The sequence below is a fragment of the Rhopalosiphum padi genome, chromosome 1 (assembly GCF_020882245.1).
Source record: "Rhopalosiphum padi isolate XX-2018 chromosome 1, ASM2088224v1, whole genome shotgun sequence".
In the NCBI taxonomy this organism is placed as follows: Eukaryota; Metazoa; Arthropoda; class Insecta; order Hemiptera; family Aphididae; genus Rhopalosiphum; species Rhopalosiphum padi.
The window spans coordinates 86995319-87015578 of record NC_083597.1 but is presented as its reverse complement, the minus strand read 5'-3'; the positions used below and the strand labels follow the sequence as shown (position 1 = coordinate 87015578).

The following is a 20260-nucleotide window of genomic DNA, read 5'->3' as shown; positions in this document are numbered from 1 at the left end:
TTACATCTTAAATGAAACTATGTTTGTTCAAGTGTAAGTGATTAAAAAGTTTTTAAAAACCATTTATATTATATGCTATCTAGGTTATTAGATAATACCATGGAAGTGTTTATTAAATGATAAGTTCATATTATTTTCTAGGGCGAAGAGCAAGTACTCTGTCATGTCACAATAGTCGCCAATATATGTAATTTAATATTTTATTACTGTTCAAAAATTAGACAACCCATACGACGGGCAGTTATCCCTATTGTTTTTTGTCAATAAAAGTTGTTCTTTCTCTAATTAATTATACGAAGTATAAGAACAATATTATCATCATAAAACTATTAATGATATAAATCATTCAAATTATTCTGTACATTCAGTAATCCGTTTTAAAGATATTTTGAGTGAAATGAATAAATTAAAAAGTTTATGTAACTCTCTATAAAAAACACTAACACAAGATAATTATTTACATATTATCCTAATATTTCTATATTACATAGATAAATAAAAAAAATTATATAAATAAGAATTTAAAAAAATACCACGATTAAAAAATAATAATAATAGTATGATATACATCAATAATAAATAAATATTTTAATTCTCTAAATAATATTATATTAAATAATTTTTTTTTCATAATTTATTCGTTACTTACACTTTAAATGTATTATTTAAATAATAATTGTTAAAATCAATAATATGGTAAGTTGATATAATATGGCTTCTGTAATACCATAGAACATAATAGAAGCGATATACAGCTGATAAAGTTGTAAATTTGTTCTATAAATTAATTAATAATTTATGAGAGTATTAAAAAAAAATGGTTTTAGAATCAACTACAATTAATTAAAAAAAAAGAACATTATTTTAAATCTTATCCTGAAATGATTTGGATTTGAATATAAAAATATTAATACAATAATAAAATATCGAGTTGAACATATTGTGTAATATTAATAATTAAATTGCCGCGATAAACTAATAATATTATGATTAATAATAATAATAAGAAATTTTTTTCGACCGTGACAGGACTCGAACCTGCAATCTTCGGATTCGAAGTCCGACGCCTTATCCATTAGGCCACACGGTCTACGTAGAATAGCTTGGAAAGTGGTATATTTAACAGAGGGGTGTTCTTTGAAAAACTCATGGATTTTACTTTTTATTCATTAATCATACACATTATTTACTTCCAAAGTTCCAAATTTGAGTAACCTAAATTAATCCGTATCTGTAACAAATGAATGATTAACATGTATTTTAGTTTCTATTGGCAATTATCATTAAATATATCATAATTCATAATACATGTATGTTTATTGTTTAGCCGTTTAGGTACCTATAAAGACGGTAAAGTTAATTTTATAAAATAGATATAATAAAATGTACAGTCTTATTGATCTCTATTGATTCTATTATACTTACTATAATAGAATCCATAAATAGCAGTATAAATTAAATGTTCACACCGAATCAGCAGTTACTTTTATTTTAAATATTCTCTATTCATATACCTATAGGTATCGTCATATCGAAAATAAATACTTTTTATTACATTTTTAGGTAAAATTTGAGTATACGCAAAACATTTTAAATTCAGGATTTTAGGAGTAAAGTTGATTACAAATTTTTTTTTTTTAAACAGCAAGTTAAGTATTATTATAATTTTCTATGATCTAAAATCAGATAAAATGCATTCTGTCCGCTATCTATATTCAGTATAATATTCATTAGGTATTCAATTAACTGTTTTACGCATTACGCGAACATAAATACATAACATAAATACACTGGCTACATTCATAATAAATTCATGAAATTTTCACCATATATTGGGGAGAATTTTATCTGTGATGTAGTGTTTTTATTTTTTTCATATTTTGACTCAATGCAGATTTATAAGCTTTTTAAAAATATATAATAGGTATCATGTATATTTGAGTTTTAATAATTTCTTTTCTAATTATTTACCAATTAAAAAAAATAAAAACACTACGTCACATAAATAGTTGCCTTCTATGTTGTATAAAAATATTAAATCATTTAAATCTCTAGAGTGATTATAGCTCTAATAAAACGTGTTCGCGTGAACCTCGTTTTTGGTCTCAATATTTACGTGTGTAGCGTCCTCTTAAAGACAATTATGTACATAAATAATAACTATACCTAATACTTAATAGTTAATAGGTATTTGATAAGTAATAGCATTAAATATAATTAATATATACATATAACTAATATAAGTACCTAAATAAGTATTTATAATTAATAACTAATAGTAATAAACTAATAAATACATTGTGCAAATGTATAATGTTTTACAATACCAAATAATATCATTAACTCACAACTTACTTTATTTAAAAAATAATACTTCGTAATTATTGTATAACTCAAGCTGTAGTTACGTTAATTGTTCAAATTAATAATAAAAATCAATAAAATAATAATATTATAGTGTGAACAGCAGACAGCAGCTGCAAGTACATAGTCACATTTCAGTATTATTGATGCAAGCAATATATACATGTGTGCTTTTTAGATTTAACTACGTAGTATAATATTTATTGTGTTAAAAGGAGCAATAATAAATTTGTAAAATTATTCCCTAAACATCGTCTAGGTATATAATCATCAGGCGTGGATCCAGATTGGAGAGGGGTGCTAGGGTCCTATATAGCCCACCCTTGGGATGTGGCTTTTTAAAAAAAAAATCCTCTACAGTCTAGTGTCTACTCAACATGTATTTTCAGTAGGCTAGGCACATTTCTAAACAAAATTGGTACCTACCGAAAATTTTTCCTTACACAATATTAATAATTAATAACCAAATGTGATATGTACACATATTGTTTTGTTGTTTACTAAATTAATGAATAAATAATTATATTGATTATAGTATGTGATAGAATTAAATTGTTTTAAATGAATTAATTTATTTTAAATGTGTTTTTAAAATTGCTACTTATGATTATCCTTTTGAATATTAAGCTCTAGAGCACATTCATTTTGAGGACTAAAAAAGTCTTACCTTCAGGATAATACTGTAAATAATAAAGAATAATCAGTTAAACATTATTTTACTATTGTCTGTTTGTAAAATTAATTTGTATTCTATTTTATTATATATCATATTATATGTTTAAGTGACTACTGTATGAACATACAATTAATCGAGCATAAAAATATTATTGATCTCTTAACTCGATGAACATTAATATTTTTACAAATAAATTCAAAAGCTTTTAAAATCATGAAATTGGTGTATAAAAAAAGAAATAAAAAATTTCTCGACCGTGACAGGACTCGAACCTGCAATCTTCGGATCCGAAGTCCGACGCCTTATCCATTAGGCCACACGGTCTACATGACTGAAGCAATGAAACTACTTTACTTAAGCACTTTAATTTTATTAAATATAAAAAATATTAATTTTTCGAATATTAAGGCGATATGAGTAAATGACATAATTATTGTTATTAATTAATAGTATTATTTTTTTCGTACTACAGTACCAGTGCACAAGATTTGTTTGTAAATTAGTAGTTAACTGTTAACTATAACTTAAATGTAACTTGAATTACTTTTAAGTTCCACAGGGCTATAAAATGTAGAATATAGATAGAATGTATTAAGATATAATATGATATATCTTACTAATCTTAGTCTGTGGTAGATACTAGATACACAGATTACAACAAATTATAGTAACTGTGAAACTGTGTAAGATAGGTTGTAGTATTAATGTATTATACATATTTTTATAGTATTATTAATATGACACTGATACTATAATGGTATCTACTATGGTTCAAAATTTCATCATAGTAACACCGTTATAGAATAGATTTCATATAAGCAAGCAATTTACTAAACATCCTTAGATCATAATATAGATCTATATTATCTATAGACTATAAGTAAAAATCGTTTTATATTATACATATCTGTGACTATATCACTATATTATTATGATAATAATAGTGGCTACACCAGCTTGCTCAAGATCTCAGACCAGAACAGTCCAGAGTTCTAGACCTACATTAAGTTAAAGTGGTGAAACTTAGTTTAAGTTCAATAGTCAACACAAGATCATGATACTAATGTTAAATGATAAGAGATAACTGACAATGGATAATGTTTAATAATTTTTTCTTATCATTTTTAGAAATTAATTTATAATTTTTAAAACAAAATGATTTAGGAATAGGAAATGTGATCCTAAAAGTAATCTTTTATTGTCATTTGTCCTTTCCAAAAAGGACTTTTTTTGTTTTTTTTTAGTATTATTTATTTATAGTTAATTAAGTTATATTTTTTTAAGTATGGCTGCTCATGAAGGGCTAGATTATGATCCAGCAGATGGACATTATTCTGATGTTGTGTTAACCATTAGAATACTTATGGGAAAGGTACTTATATATAAATTTATATTACCTGTATAGTTATAAAAACTAATATGTTACATTAATATGTAAAGTTATATTAATGAAATATTTATATAGACTATTATTGGTTTCATAAACAATCACTAATTATTTAATATATCAATAACGAGCCCTTAAATGTTATTCAGTACCTCATTATATTTTAGTGAATAGTTTAATAAATCAATTTTGTATGTATATATTTTGTACACTTAAATATAATATAATACTTTTTATAAGTCAAACCTCAAGTTTTTAGCATTAAAAAAATGATTTATTAAATAATTCATTAAAGTGTAATGTACCAATAATTTGAGGCCAATATTAATTAATTTTATTATGTTTATAAATTATTTAACAAAACCTAGAATATTGATATTTCAATTATTATGTAAGTTATAAAATATATAATTTATTAATGGCATTTATATCATTTGTGTTTAGGAAATCCTTCCACTTATTGGGGAGTATGGAGAAGTTGTCAGAGATCTTCGAAACCAAGTAATTATATATGATTGTATGCCAATTTTTTTTTTTTTTTGAAGGTTGAGACTTACATATCACATTCCCCATAATATTAAATTAATAAAATGTGGGACAGCTTCTCATTGCTCCCTTACTTCAACTATTGGTATGTAACTATAATATAATAAATTAATTTTTACATTACCTATTTACATTCTTTCCATGAAGCCAACAAAGTAAAAAACATGGACGACAAACCCACATGATATGCATGCATATGGTTAAATATAACACTGTTTGATTATATTATTCTCTCAAAATATATATTTTTCTCAGTTTTATTTATTTGAGTTAAATGTTTAATTTCCTTCATTAGGACTTTATTTTTTATTTTTATTTTTTTTTTTGGGGAGGGCCTTATTAAACATTTTCATCTTTTCCTTCTTTTTTACACCATGTTATAAACAATTTTAAAATATACATTAATAATATATAGCAAGTCAAAAAATACCATTTAAGTATTTTATTATCTACCTATACTTGTTAGACATTTACTTAGTTAATAAACTATTTAATTACTAATTTATTCTTGTTTATTTGATTAATAGTCTGAAGCTACAATTTCTATCACAGATAGCTCGACTCCAGAACGCATAGTCACTGTCACTGGCAATATTAATATAATACAAAAAGCATTTGCATTAATTACAAAAATTTTAGAACAGGTAACCAATTTATTTAATTTATTAATCCATAAAATTAATTTTACTTATAGACATAATAATGATTAAAAGTTAACTTCTACCTTATTAGATGTTGAATTTCTGTGCACAAAGAGAAACAATTCTTACAGTTTATATTAGTTTGACACTTTGACGATAATGACTAATTAGCAAAATCAAAGTATAATAATGTATTGTTATTAAATAGATAAATAATAGCTAGGTTTTAAAATGTTACATGTTTTTTTTTTTACTATGGAACTGTTTATCTCATTATTTTATACGTGTATGATTTTATTTAGACTGTTTTATTGAGTCCTATCGTCATTGATCATAGAATAGATTACTCTATAAATATAATCGATGCTATTATATTATACAATTTATGACAAAAATTTTTAGAGTATTGTAGCTATTAATACAGTTGTAATATTTTATCCTCCCTTCTATTATTTTTATAAGTTTTATGCATAGAAATGCATTTTTATTGTTAGTTTTTAGAAATGTTCATTTGATTAATTAAAATAACGTCATATTTGTTACTTTCATGACAGCATGTATAATACAAATTAATATATTTTGTTATTAATTATATTATAGTTAATATAATCACTAATCAGTTACTTTAAATGAAAAAATTTATTTTTTTAATGTATATATATATAATATTTTATCAAATTAAATATTTACAGAATTCCCCTTCACACCTTCAAAATAATCGAAAACAATCAAGTAATAATTCTACTACGTTAAAACTTATTGTACCTGCCTCTCAGTGTGGATCATTAATTGGAAAAGGAGGTGTAAAAATTAGAGAAATAAGAGAAGCTAGTGGAGCTATGGTAAATGTAGCTTCAGACCTATTACCAAATTCTACTGAAAGAACAGTGAGTATTAGTGGTACTGCAGAAGCTATCACCGAAGCAATTCATCAGATATGTATTGTAATGTTAGAGGTATGTATATTTATATTAACGGGCAAAACCCTATACAACAATTTAAAATTTAAATAATTAATACAAATAACACATATAAGTTAAAACATGATAATAATTCAATAATAATAAGTAATAGGTAAGATAAAATAAATATAATACAAGTAGTAACAAAAATTTATAATATTATAAATTATGATAAATGGTCAGTGGCATAACCAAGGGGGGTGTTTTAGGTGTCTGGACACCCCCCTTGAACCATAACTTTTGTCCATAGTATACTAACAAATCTGGAAGTGTATTGGAGAACTACTAACATGCTACTGGCAGACACCTCCCTTGAAAAAATCCTGGTTTCGCTACTGTAAATGGTGCTCTCATTGACTAACCGCATCATGTGATCTAATGGGTTATTTCTGCCATAGTTGGCAGTGTGTGCAGGAACTACGAAAGGGACATTATTATCGGCCTTATTGCCAGATTTAAATACAGGAGTGACAGAACTAATTTTAAAAATAGAGAGAAAACTCCACAGTCAATGGAACGTCTAAAAAGTAGCCACAGTGAAAAACATAGTGAAGATTTAATATTGTACAAGAAAATACCTGATAAGCAATTTGGGCCTACTGACTTCACATTGTTTAGAGCATCTAAACCCACATCAATATCATCGATGTTGAATGAGCTAGACAGGTCATGGCCCATGGGACAGAAATGGATAAGAAATATTATTAGATAATGGTGGAACATAGGCTGTATAAAAGGAATATAAATTTGAAACTGATTCATTGCCCAAACTTTGTAAGTTTTCAAAATGCACAGCGTGGGTAATCTCATTGTTGGACTTATGAATTTAGACAAAATCCTAAAACAATCTAGGATTAGATTTTAGCATAGACTCAGTACTAGACAAGAAGGCAGTACATAATTTCTTATATTCAGCCTTGTAAGAAGTTCAAAGCATAGAGAATTCTGCATAGTCAAGGGGACAGTGTGAAGTTTTAAACTTTGCATGCGCCCGTTTCTTGCTAAAAACAATATGTTTAAGATTTAGAAATTTTATAATATAGATTGTTAACATTGATTTACCATTTATAAAAATGATAGTAATTATTACTTTAATTATATTTGTTATTTTAAATGCCTGTTATAATATTAGACTCCAGGGAGAGGGCCTACAGTTGCTTACAGACCATTTGTGACACAACCAGGACCTGTAGTACTTTGTGGAGGCCAAGCCTATACTCTTCAAGGATCACTAGCAATCCCAGCAGTTGGTGATGTAAGTACATATATATTTATGTATGTATATATATATATATATATAATTAGAGTAATTTAAATTTTTTAAAACAAAAATACATTATATTATATTGTTGTGATTCACCACTCATTTATTTTTACTTATCAGCTATCAATGGTTGTTCTGGTGTTAAAGTTTTTTTGTGAGGTAACTTCTATGGACTACGCTATTGAGGGAAGATAGAGATATTAAATAAAGATAATAATATTTCTGATGATATGATTTATCGATTTATCTAAATATTGTCTCAAAAGAATTTAAAATTGATTTGTCAACCCACAAAAATATAATCTTATATAATTTTACTCTAAGATTACTCAAATATACAATTTTAAATAAATGTGTTTTATCTATGTTACATATGGGTCTAAAACAAAAAATACATATTGCACTTAAGTCTTTGGTAAAAAAAAAATACTTAATTTCTTTTGTTAAAAGTAGACCAAATTAGAGTAGGTTTATATGTAAAAAATATGTATAAATGTATAAGATAAGAACATAATAATATGAACTAGGTAAAATTAAACTATAAATAACCTTTTTTTTAAATGTAATTACAAATTAAGATGAATTATTAATTGAATTAAAAATATTTATGATCTATGAAATTAATATTTAATTTAATTCTTACCAAAAAATTGATCAAAATATTTATTCCATGAGATAAAATCAATTAGCTTGATTTGTTTTTAATTTTGTCGTATCTGTACAATCTAATAAGCTAATAGAGTAAATTAATTTGCCAAAGTTATGAATAAGAAAAAATTGAACTGTTTAATTCCTCTACAGGTGAAATTAAACAAAATATGCCCTTTATAAATTAAGATTTATATAGCTATTCAGAGGTTTTCTCATTGAAAAATATTGAAAATGTCTGAATTCAATTATTTTTTAGTTTTATTTAATTAAGAATATTGATAAAATAATTAAAAATTAATTTATGCAGTTTTAATTTAAACTTAAAATCTAGTTATAATTAAATATAATATTTAAAATTTTACTAATTGTATGCTGTTATACTGTTACTAACCTTAATGGTTAGAAATAAGATACAATTTATCACAGTTAAAATAATAAATATAAATAAGTAATAGTTTTAAAATATATTTACAAAAATTAAATTAATGTATTAAATGTATGTTTTTTTTTTACAGCAAACAGCTTCAAGTACAGCATTAAATACAATTGCTAGTATTGCCCCAAATTTAATTGCTGGTTCTGGATTAGATCCATCAGGTATTCAAATTAATTTTCATATTTCTATCTTGGTGTTTATTATATATTGATTAAATTTATTATTATTTTAGTGCTTGCTGCATTAGCAGGTAGTCAGTTACGAGGAGGTGGTGTCAGTTCTAAAACTTCACAACAGCATATTACACATGAGATGGCTATACCCAATGATATAATTGGATGTATCATAGGTAAAGGAGGAACAAAAATCGCCGAAATTAGGTAATTTTTAAAGTATATTCATTTTTTAATTTAAAAAAATACTATTTAACAAATTTGCACCACAATGCATTTATTATTTTTTACTACTTGTGTGGCAAAAATTATATGTATATTTTACCAAAACTACTTATCACCCAAAGCCTCTCCAACAATATTGTTTTTGCTGACATCTAAACCTCAACAACTTATAATTTATTATTATTATTTATATTTATTATCACAATTTAGTGTTTAATTGTTCCTCACACCATTGCTCTACTTTGTGAAACTACAAAAGATACAGTCCAGCACCATAAAATAGACGCCAACCATTAACACTTACACTCAACAAATACATAAAATCTCATTTAATTTTAGTTCTGTACATTTCCTCCTGATTTGTAAGATGTAACCACAAATTAAATTTAAATTATGATGACATAAATTTAATTAATTTTCATTTATTCTATTTATTCTAACTAAATTCAACAACTTTTTTATAGTACACTATTATTATATTGAATAACATAAGTTTATAAAAAAAGTATTTATAGATTTTATTTACAGTAGTAGTTGTACAAGAGTCTTACATACGTTGTCTGTGTTGTCACATTTTATAATGTTTATTAAAAGTATATATACTTGATTAATTATACAGAATACAGATCATATAACTGAAATTTGTTATTTGTAAATTATGATTTATTATCCAGTTGGATTAATTTATTTTCGTAAATCTCTTGACCTAATAATTAATAGAGCCATTCATTTTTATACTGATTTTATTTGTGCTATTGTTCCTGTATAATCTTAGTCTTAATACACACTAACACACATATAACTATAAAAGTATAATTCACCTAGTATCTCATAATGGGAATCCTTACCACTATTTGACCTAACTGCTTTTAACATAATATAGCATATAGACACAAGTGTTTGGGCACATACCTTATTATTATGTACAATGTTCAATACCAATTAAAGAATACAATGAATACTAAAATTATTATTATTATTTATTACGTATATATAGAAGAATAAGTGGAGCCATGATAAGAATATCAAATACTGAAGAACATGAAGCATCTGGAAAAATGGAGAGAGCTATAACAATAAGTGGACAAGCTGAAGCTGTTAATGTGGCTAAAACATTGATTAATTTAAGGTTTGTAATAATATAAAATCTAATAATTTTCAATAATGTATTTATGGTTTTGTTGACAGTGTTGATCAGTATAATAAATCATCTGGAGAATCAGTGGATTATGATGAAGAATTTTCATCTAATTTTACAGCAGATGCAAAAACAACGACTGAAACTTTGGCAACATTATTGTCAAATCCAAATGGTTTAGGAGCTTTGGGAGCATTGACTGGACTCAAAGAACTATTAGGAAGTATCAACAATAAAAAACAAATGAATAAGAAAAGAGATAAAAGTGATAAATTTTCACCTTATTGAACTAAACGCATGACATATCATTGTTATCTGATTTAGCAACAATATTTTAAACTCTTTGTATTGATTCCACATGTATTATATTTTTTAAGATCACTGTAAAACTAAATAAAAATAATTGAAAATATAGTTCCAAAACAAGTCTTTTTGGTAACGAATAATTGAAATATTTTATTGATATTATCATTTTAAAGTGAGTTATGAACATTTTAAAGTTGTTATAATTTACATAGCTGTAACTCACTTAAAAATATTAATATCATTAAAAGCATATGTCATTGTCTAAATAATATTCTTAACTTTAAATTTGATAATAGGTAAATTTATTCTAATATTAAAGTTAATGTCATAAAATGTATTCTGCTGAACGAAAATTTGTTATGATGTATGTTAGTTAGACAGAGACAACACATGCGGGTATGATGGGCTCTTAAGTTATCATTTATTGTACATATTATGGATTTCAGATTCTGAGTGAATCAATGTCATTATAAATGTATTAGTTTTACAATTATATGTATTTTTTTTCTTTTACCGCCTTTAGTAACAAGAAGATGATCATTTGGTCAAGGATGATAATATTAGACATTGGTTATAGTGAAACAACTTCAGTTATGTAAACGCTTATCCTAAATTATTCTTAACCTTTAGTTACAGCACAAATAAATTTCAATTTTAAACTTAGAAGGTGATTTATAGTATTTAATTGAAAATTGAATCTAATTGGTACTTTGGTCAAAAAATTGTCCAATACTGGCTATACATTTCAAAATAATTCTTAAAAACTAACAAAAATTCACTGAAAAACGAGAATATTTATGTAAAATCACTTAATAATTTTTAACATTGAAAATGCTTTTTAATTTAATAGTTGCCATTTGAATCATTTGATGTCCTTTACTTTTTTATATTCCCAACGGAGCTATTAATGTATGATTTGATATATATTTTGTTTTTATGTATACTTATATTATACAATAAGTATTCAAAATAATGGTTAGTACTTTGAAGAGGTCCATGTTAAAATTCGCCAGTATTTTAAATATTACCGTGAAAATATTTTTAAAAAAAATCATTTTTACGTAAATCCTATTTTTGACCTTAACTATTTTGTTTTTTGGTGTTACTCTAAACAACTAACAACTAACTGTTAATGCTTGTTATTTTCACCAAATGCTAATAAGATAATTTTCTATACTTAATATAAAATTTTAAATATGGTACATTTTTTAAACTATTTATATTGATTTTCCTTTTTTTATACAGAAATGTCGATATCAATAAAATAGTTATTGGTTAAAATTACTTAAAAAAATATTAAAAGGTTCTAAATAAAAAAAAATATCGAAAATGTGTTATCTACAATTTTTTTTTTATAAACGTTTAAAATTAGAATTTGGACGAAATTTTTCGTAAATTATTTTGTAGTTATAAATTCATAAAATGTTTTCTTTTTATATCTAAAATTTGAAAATTTAAGACAAAGTTTTTATACATTTTTCAACCTATATTATATATAAAAAAAAAAGAAGAAAATTCAAATAATTTTTTATCAGTGTTAGACTGTTAGATGTATTACGACATAGCCACATAGGATATTCATCTATATTATAACTTTATAACTATTAACTATATTATATAAAATAAATAAAAAACCGTAAGTCCGTTGATACTTGAAATTCTCACTAAAAGTTTATACTATCATTTTCTAGGCATGTGCAATTTTTGATTTTTTTTTTCTATAAATGTTGATAAAAAAATTTTCACTAGATCAAACTGCTTTAAAATTTTCAAAATCTCATTAATTAACTTTTTCTCCTCAAACCATTTTTGTAATTCGAATCGAATAATTTGTAAATACTTGACATTCTCATCTAATGTTTATATTTTATAATGGTAATTTTTAATTCTAATATATTATTATTTGCTGACGATACAAAAAATCATCAAAGAAATAAAACATTTAAAAGACACAGAAGGTTTGAAAATTGATTTAAAAAATATTCAGGATTGGTGTACCTATATTAGAAATAATTTATCATTGAACCTAAGCAAATGCTTCAATACCTCGTTCTCGTTAAAAAAAATCCAATCATATTATGGTTCATTATAAATTATAATCTAAATTCTAAATGACCAATTAATTAATAGAGTTAATACTGTAAATGATCTTGGTATAATCTTTGATTCGAAATTATCGTTTACTTGCCATATTGACTCCATAAAAAAAGCGTTTCAGAAATTATTAATTAGGATTCGTAGACGTAAAACGACATGTAAAGACTTTCAGGATGTAATTTCTCTTAAATTATTATATTGCATATTAGTTCACTCATACAACTAGAATATGGTTCTCTTACGTGGGTTTCAGAATCTATATGTCAATTACATAAACTGTATAAAATTCAAAATAATTTCCTAAGATTTCTATCATTTAAATGTCATGCCGAAAGAATTCCACACTCAGTATGTACAGCCATACAGGTAATCCTACTGAAACTTAAAGCTGTATTTAATAAAATCGATTTAAAATTTCTATTTAATTTGTTAAACAATATTATTGACTGCCTGAGTTATAGTAGAACTCATTTTTTTAAATAAATAAAATTGGATCGCGCGATAAAACTTTGTCCTATCTCAAAAAAATTACAAAAAATTACTTATTATATTCCCTGTGTAATAAATTAATGTCCACACTCCACAGGCAACACTAGGAAAGCTCTCGATTTTTCAATTTGTCTTTTAAAAATTTTTCTTCACAAATATGATTCGTATAACTGCAGTAATACTGTAGTTCAGACAGTTCAGTATATTATAATTGTATCTATTCATATAGTTTCATTGTTTCATATTATATTCTTATTCTTAACTCATAAATTTTCTTAATGTATTATTTAAAAAAAAATTTTATTTTAAACTATTTGTTATAAATCTATATGTTAAATATTGTAATTATTATGTTATATTTACACTGTTTTTCTGTACCACACTGTTATATTTAAATTGTAATTGGAATTATATATTCCGTAAATAGAGATTACATAAATAAATAAATAAAATTTAGGCATATCTATCCAGAGTCCAGACCTAATTGTCGGGTCGTGAACAAAATAGTGCCGTATCCTATAGAGGGACTGATAGGATTACAGAATATAAATAACTCCCCCCCTCAAAAAAGTTAGGGTCCAAATTTTTCGAAATAAGCTCAAATATATGACATATTTAATACAATTAAATCAACTTTAACTTTTTTTATTAGGAATAAATAACAATTTTCTTTTTATCAGATAAATAAATAATTATTATTTAATATGAAATTGTATTTAGTGTTTTAAATTTCGCAGATCATGCTGCCTGTGCATGATATAGGCAGAACTCGTAGAAACGCCTATGAATTGATCATATGATTTTTTTTCATAATTTGTAGTCATAATAAAGTTTTAAAAATATTTCAACCCTGATTTATTTATAGACATTTTCAATTTTTTTAGTTTTATTTTTTCTATAAAATTTAAAATGTAATACAAGATCTTACATAATAGGTACATACATATTTTGCTTTTTATACAAAAAATATTTTAAATATATAAACACAATTTAGTTTTATAAGCAATTAAATTTCAAATTTTTATTAAAATCACAAATATTTGCAAATTATTTTGTAGTTATAATTAATTGAAAATTAATAAAATAATATGCACTTTTTATAGCTTTATAATAGGTATAGACTTCGATGTTTATATTGAACATTAACTTAAGACTATTATATAATTGTGGTTGTATCCAGTATCCAAAACATTTATATTTTATAATAAGTCCAATTCTGACGATTAGTGTAATGTGATAGGTACTTGTTATTACTTATTAGTTTACATCAGCAAAAAAAATAATTTTTTTTTTGCTACCCAGAATTTGAACTAGTGACGCCCATGTTTATAATTATTTATTTAATTAGGTACCTAATATTTATTTATTATTTAAAAAAAAAATATATTAAGTCAAAACAATACTAACCAAAAAAAAAGTAATTTAATATTGTTATTAGTATGGCTTATGAAATAATAAATTTGAGACCATGAATTATGGTTATGCTTATGACATGGGACATGGAAATATATTATGATTTATGTATCGTTTTGGCTTTACATTTTTTTAAACAATAATATAATATGATATTGTAAATTGAGTAATGATATAGAAATATTCAAATGTTGAATTTAGATGTATAATTATTATGTATGTATTCTTACTCTATACTCTATAGTCTATGGTATGTTGTTTTGATTGTTTTGAACAACGTTTCATTCGGCATTCGGTTGTATCCTTATCATCAACCAACCAAATTCGATTACATGTAAGCAGTAAGCACGTTGAGGTTAGGACGGGACAGGTACCTATGTTATTGTTATCTTTTACTTAATGTTTATGTCGGGCATTGGACAGTAAATATTAAATTCTGAAAATTCAGTAATTTATTGCGAAGTACCCATACAATACCATATTCAAATAATTGTAAAAGTGTTTTGTGTTTAACAGATAATATGGATTTTATTTTTGTTTAATAGATTAATTTTTTTACCACGTATTAAATAATACAACATTATGAGCTATTATTATTTACATTAAGCTTGTGTTGTTTAGGATACTTGTAGGTATTTCACCTAATAAACTTATAGTTAAAAATGGCTAACTTTAATGAAAATGATGAATATAGTTCTTGGGAATATGACCATAGTAAGTTTTATTTTTATTTTGCTGTATAACACTAAACCTAACATTATTTTTATGACAAAATCTATATAAACATTTAATAAATAAATAATTTTTTTTTTACAGGAAAAAATAATCACTCTTTTAGTCAGAAACGAAAAAATAATAGACGGAAGTATCGTAAAAATAATGGTAAATAATATTATTTTAAATATTTACTTTACAATTAAATTCATCAGCAACATTATGAAAAAAATAAAAATTCCAATAATAATTGTTTTGTATATTTTGTGGTTAAATGGAATTCTAAACAAAAACTTATACTAAACCAAAAATACTTTGACGATAATAAAAAAATAAATATACATTAAATAATTAAATATAATTTATTTATTTTATTTTATTTATTACATAGAAGAGTATATCTTATGTTTTATATGTCTTATGTGTTACTCTAAACACGAGCAATAATAATAAAAAAAAAATATTTTCATAATATATTTAGTATAAATCTGTATGTATTTTATTTATTAACATATTTAAATTATTGCTATTATACAGTATTTTAAATCAATATTCTAAATATCATAAAATAAGATTGATTAGGAAATATTGCAGATAGATTGTAGATCTTATTATGTATATTATTGTAAATTTAAATGGAATAATTTGGAATGTATTGATAAGATTTAGAAATTTTAAAGAAGATTCAATCTGAGATTTATTTTGATTTATTTCATTATATCATTTAATTAACTTAATTGTTAATTGTTTTCAGTTAATAGTTTTCAAGCTAGTGGTTATAGTATATTATACTATACAAATATAAAAGTAATAAAACAATATTAAGTAAATAATTTAAAAAATCTATTTTAGCATAGTTGTAACTTGTATTTGTTATTCATTTTTAACCTAGGATTATTTTAAATAATAAATTGTGGATATTAGATGTATTTTTTTATTAAATTATTTATGGAAAAATATAAAAATTATATGATTAAATTTCTTAAATTAACAATGTTCTTAATTCTACACTTAAAAAATATTTATTTTAATTTTAATTCATATATCTATTTATAATAATGTAAAATAACATACATTATTAATTAAATAAATATTTATTATATTTAATTTTTAAAGTTGATTTGTAATTCATTAATATAATGTTTCAGATACATCAAACTTTTATTTAATAATTGGTTTGTTGTGTGTTATTTTTTTATTCACACGTGAATCGGAAAATAAAAATTCAAAAAAAGGGAAGTATGTTACAACCATGATTGATACAAAGTGGAGTATGGTACCACTTGTTCTAGAAATGGCAGAATATATGGCTGAAGAAAATTCATATTCTTTATGGTCGTTTGTAGATAGTATATCGGAGCTTAATCCAGCCTTAAGTGAACTTGGTATAGCATAAACTAAAGTATTAATATAATTTTTTTAATAATTATAATATGTTTTATAATCATGTAATAGATAATGATCAAATCAAATACAAGACTGCATTATCTAAAGCAGGATTATTATTATCCAATTCTAAGTTGAGACTACTTAAATTTTCTCTATCCATGCATACATATTCACCACGTATTGAAATGTATGCACAAATGGCAGCTGATAGAGGAATACAGTGTTCTACTTCTGTAGAAATTGATGGTGAACTTGTGTGTTCAATTGAAGAATTAAAAAAAGTTTTGCAACGAATAAGTGTAAGTTTTTATTCAAAGTGTTATGTATATATTTTTAGTTTTTAAAACTTAAATCACAATTATTTTTAAAGGCTAAAGGTTCAAAACATTTGTGTGAAACATATCATATAGATCATCATTATCCTTCTTCTAAAAACAGAAGTAACATAGCGATATTATATGGTGAATTAGGAACAGCAGAATTTGCGTCTTATCATACAGTGTTAAAACAATATGCTCAAGAAGGATCTATAGACTATGTTTTACGTCATTTTGTAAAAGTAATTTGCTTAATATACATTGTAAATGCAATTTTATATTAAATTATAATTTATTTATAGGAAAAGAGTGAACAGAAGGTCCGTCTATCTGGTTATGGTGTTGAACTACATATGAAATCAACTGAATATAAAGCAGAAGACGATAGTGTAGTTAAAGATAAAAATGATATTAATAGGAGTGAAGTTGAAGAAGATACTTCAGAAATTGAAGGATTTGATTTTAAACGCCTTATGTAATTTCTATTTACTTAATTAGTATTTACTTTTCATACTAATAAACTGTCAATTATTTTATTTAGTGAGTTATATCCAGAAAAAAAACTGGATTTATTAAAGTTTAGAAATCATTTGTCTGAAAGTAGTAGCGAACTAGCTCCTCTTAAAGCTTGGCAATTTCAAGAATTGAGCCTACAAGCAGCACAGAGAATTATGAGTGGCCCACCTCAAGATGCTATTCAAACTTTTATTCACATTGCTCAGAATTTTCCAACTCAAGTAATTTGAAATAAAAAATTATTTAAAATTAAAAAGTATAATTTTCATGTTAATTTCCCTTAGGCTAGATCATTGGCTAATGTTAAAGTTAGTAAAGAATTAAGAGATGAAGTATCAAAAAATCATGATAGTTTTTCAATGGGATTGAATTTACAACCTACTGATACAGTTTTGTTATTAAATGGAATGTATTTTGACATAGACATCACAGATATGTCAACTATATTAGATTCAGTTACTCAAGAATTGAGTATAATGGAAGGGTTATATTCTATTGGTAATTACTTATTGTTATTGTTTTGCATTTAAGAAAATAATATTGTAATTATTTATTTTTTATAGGCATTACTGACAAAAAAGCAATTTCTTCTATGTTGGCATTAGATTTTGGTAGTGTTAAAGGAAAATCATATGCTGTAGATATTAGGGACTCTGCTATTCAATGGATAAATGACTTAGAAACTGATACTATGTACAAAAGATGGCCTTCATCAGTTGATGATCTGCTTCGACCAACATTTCCTGGCATGTTAAGAAGTATTCGCCGTAACTTATATAACCTTGTAATTGTCTGTAATCCAGCTTCTAAAAGTTCTTGGCCTTTACTGAAATTAACTGATTCATTTTTAAACCATCAAAGTCCTTTACGAGTTGGGATTGTATTTAATGTCTCGCCAAAGCCAGCTATAGGACTGAATGATGCTAGTGTAGCTTTATTGAATGCTTACAATTATATTGTTGAACAAACATCTAAACCATTAACTGCATTTAATTTCATAACAAATATTTATACATCTATTAGTGAAGACAGAGATGTTATTGTTGATGATGTTTTAAGTGAATTCAAGAAACATTATCCAAAAGCATTAATTGATGAAATATTTGGAGAAGATAGTGATTATGATACTGCCCGCATTCTAGCAAAAGAGTATGTAGCCAAGACAGGGTTTAGAAAATTACCTCAAGTATTACTTAATGGAGTTCCATTACAAGAAAAATCATTGGTGGAAGAAGACTTTGAAGAAGCTGTTTTAGTAGAATTAGTTACTCAAACACAGACTTTACAAAAGGCTGTATATAAAAGAGAATTGACTGATACAGATAATGTTGTAGATTGGTTAATGACACAACCAAATGTAATGCCGAGGTAATTTACCTGAAGAAAAAAAATTATTATTAATTATAAATAACAATTATTTTTATGAAATTATATATATTTATACAATAATTGTTATAGACTGAATTCACGTGTACTCAATACAGACTCAAGTAAAAATTTGCAATTATCTGATAAACATGAATTTGTTTTGAAGTCAATGAATTATATTACTTTTGCTAAGAAATCTAGTATTAATCCAATTACACACTGGATTGTTGGAGATTTTTCAAAACTATCTACTTTCAAATTGATCAAAAACACATTTGAACATTTGGTAAGTTAATAACTCATTATATTTAATCTTTCAATCAAAATATAGTATTTATTAACTTAACTAATATTATGTTATAAATGTATATATTGTGTATGACTGTAACTTATAATACAATATAGATACTATAGACTATAGACAATATATACTATAGATTAATAAGGTTATTCCATTAGTCTTTTGTTTCTCATAATTTACTCTACATAAATGTTGTGAATTTAGGATTTATTATAATTACACTTAATTTAACTTTTACTTATTCTAATATATTCTTTTTATTTTTACAGAAATCTGATTCTGAATCACGTATAGGTGTAATTCCCAATCCATCAAGTGATGATGAACATATAATCAAAATAAATAAAATAGTTTTTGAAGCATTTAAACAGGAAGATAAATTGAATATATTGGTTAAGCATTTATCACAGGCAATTAAAGTTGATAAAAACCATATTGAAATCATAAATTCACTTCCAGTAAGATTTAAACTGTTATATTATAAAAATATTAATAAAAATAATATTTAATGATAAATTTAATTTTGTGTAGGAAGAAATACATTTTGAAGTGTCAAAAATAGATATACAATTGTATAGCAACTTTGCTATAGAGGCGTTAAATTTTGTAAGTGGACAATGCGGCGTAATCACAAATGGACGTATTTTGGGTCCATTTGACGAAGATGAAGATTTTTTAACTGATGACTTTGCCTTATTAGAACAACATACACTAAAGGGCAGTGTAAACAAAATTCTTAATATACTTAAAGAATCAGGTATATTAAAACTTAAAAATATATTAATTACTTGAAACATACATTTTTCTGAAGTTTTAGGACTTAAGTTTAAAAGTTATATTGTTATAATATCTTACTAATTTAAATTAACATTTTATTTTACATATTT

The 20260-nt window shown here is 24.4% G+C and overlaps 2 protein-coding genes and 2 non-coding genes across 4 annotated transcripts in view; 2 read left to right on the top strand and 2 right to left on the bottom strand.

Annotated features, from left to right (window-relative positions):
* Positions 1-1017: 1017 nt before the first annotated feature.
* On the bottom strand, positions 1018-1090 carry Trnar-ucg (transfer RNA arginine (anticodon UCG)). The gene has a single exon. It is a non-coding gene; the product is annotated as a tRNA-Arg (tRNA).
* Positions 1091-3291: 2201 nt separating this feature from the next.
* Trnar-ucg (transfer RNA arginine (anticodon UCG)) lies at positions 3292-3364 on the bottom strand. Its single transcript has one exon. It is a non-coding gene; the product is annotated as a tRNA-Arg (tRNA).
* A 795-nt stretch (positions 3365-4159) lies between these two features.
* Positions 4160-11259, top strand: LOC132916943 (poly(rC)-binding protein 3-like). The gene is made up of 9 exons (XM_060977415.1): positions 4160-4412; positions 4872-4928; positions 5501-5617; positions 6307-6570; positions 7709-7831; positions 9007-9088; positions 9160-9307; positions 10323-10454; positions 10514-11259. The coding sequence occupies exons 1-9, from the start codon at positions 4326-4328 to the stop codon at positions 10749-10751; spliced, it is 1248 nt and encodes a 415-aa protein (XP_060833398.1). The 5' UTR covers positions 4160-4325; the 3' UTR covers positions 10752-11259.
* A 3905-nt stretch (positions 11260-15164) lies between these two features.
* LOC132918360 (UDP-glucose:glycoprotein glucosyltransferase) overlaps positions 15165-20260 on the top strand; it is an 8821-nt gene continuing 3725 nt past the window's right edge. The window contains exons 1-12 of the mRNA XM_060979553.1: positions 15165-15482; positions 15585-15650; positions 16631-16867; positions 16938-17170; positions 17242-17430; positions 17491-17663; positions 17730-17925; positions 17989-18202; positions 18268-19072; positions 19163-19358; positions 19643-19831; positions 19905-20130. Coding sequence (XP_060835536.1) covers positions 15431-15482; positions 15585-15650; positions 16631-16867; positions 16938-17170; positions 17242-17430; positions 17491-17663; positions 17730-17925; positions 17989-18202; positions 18268-19072; positions 19163-19358; positions 19643-19831; positions 19905-20130 — 2776 coding nt within the window. The 5' untranslated portion in view covers positions 15165-15430. The remainder of the gene's footprint in view (positions 15483-15584; positions 15651-16630; positions 16868-16937; positions 17171-17241; positions 17431-17490; positions 17664-17729; positions 17926-17988; positions 18203-18267; positions 19073-19162; positions 19359-19642; positions 19832-19904; positions 20131-20260) is intronic.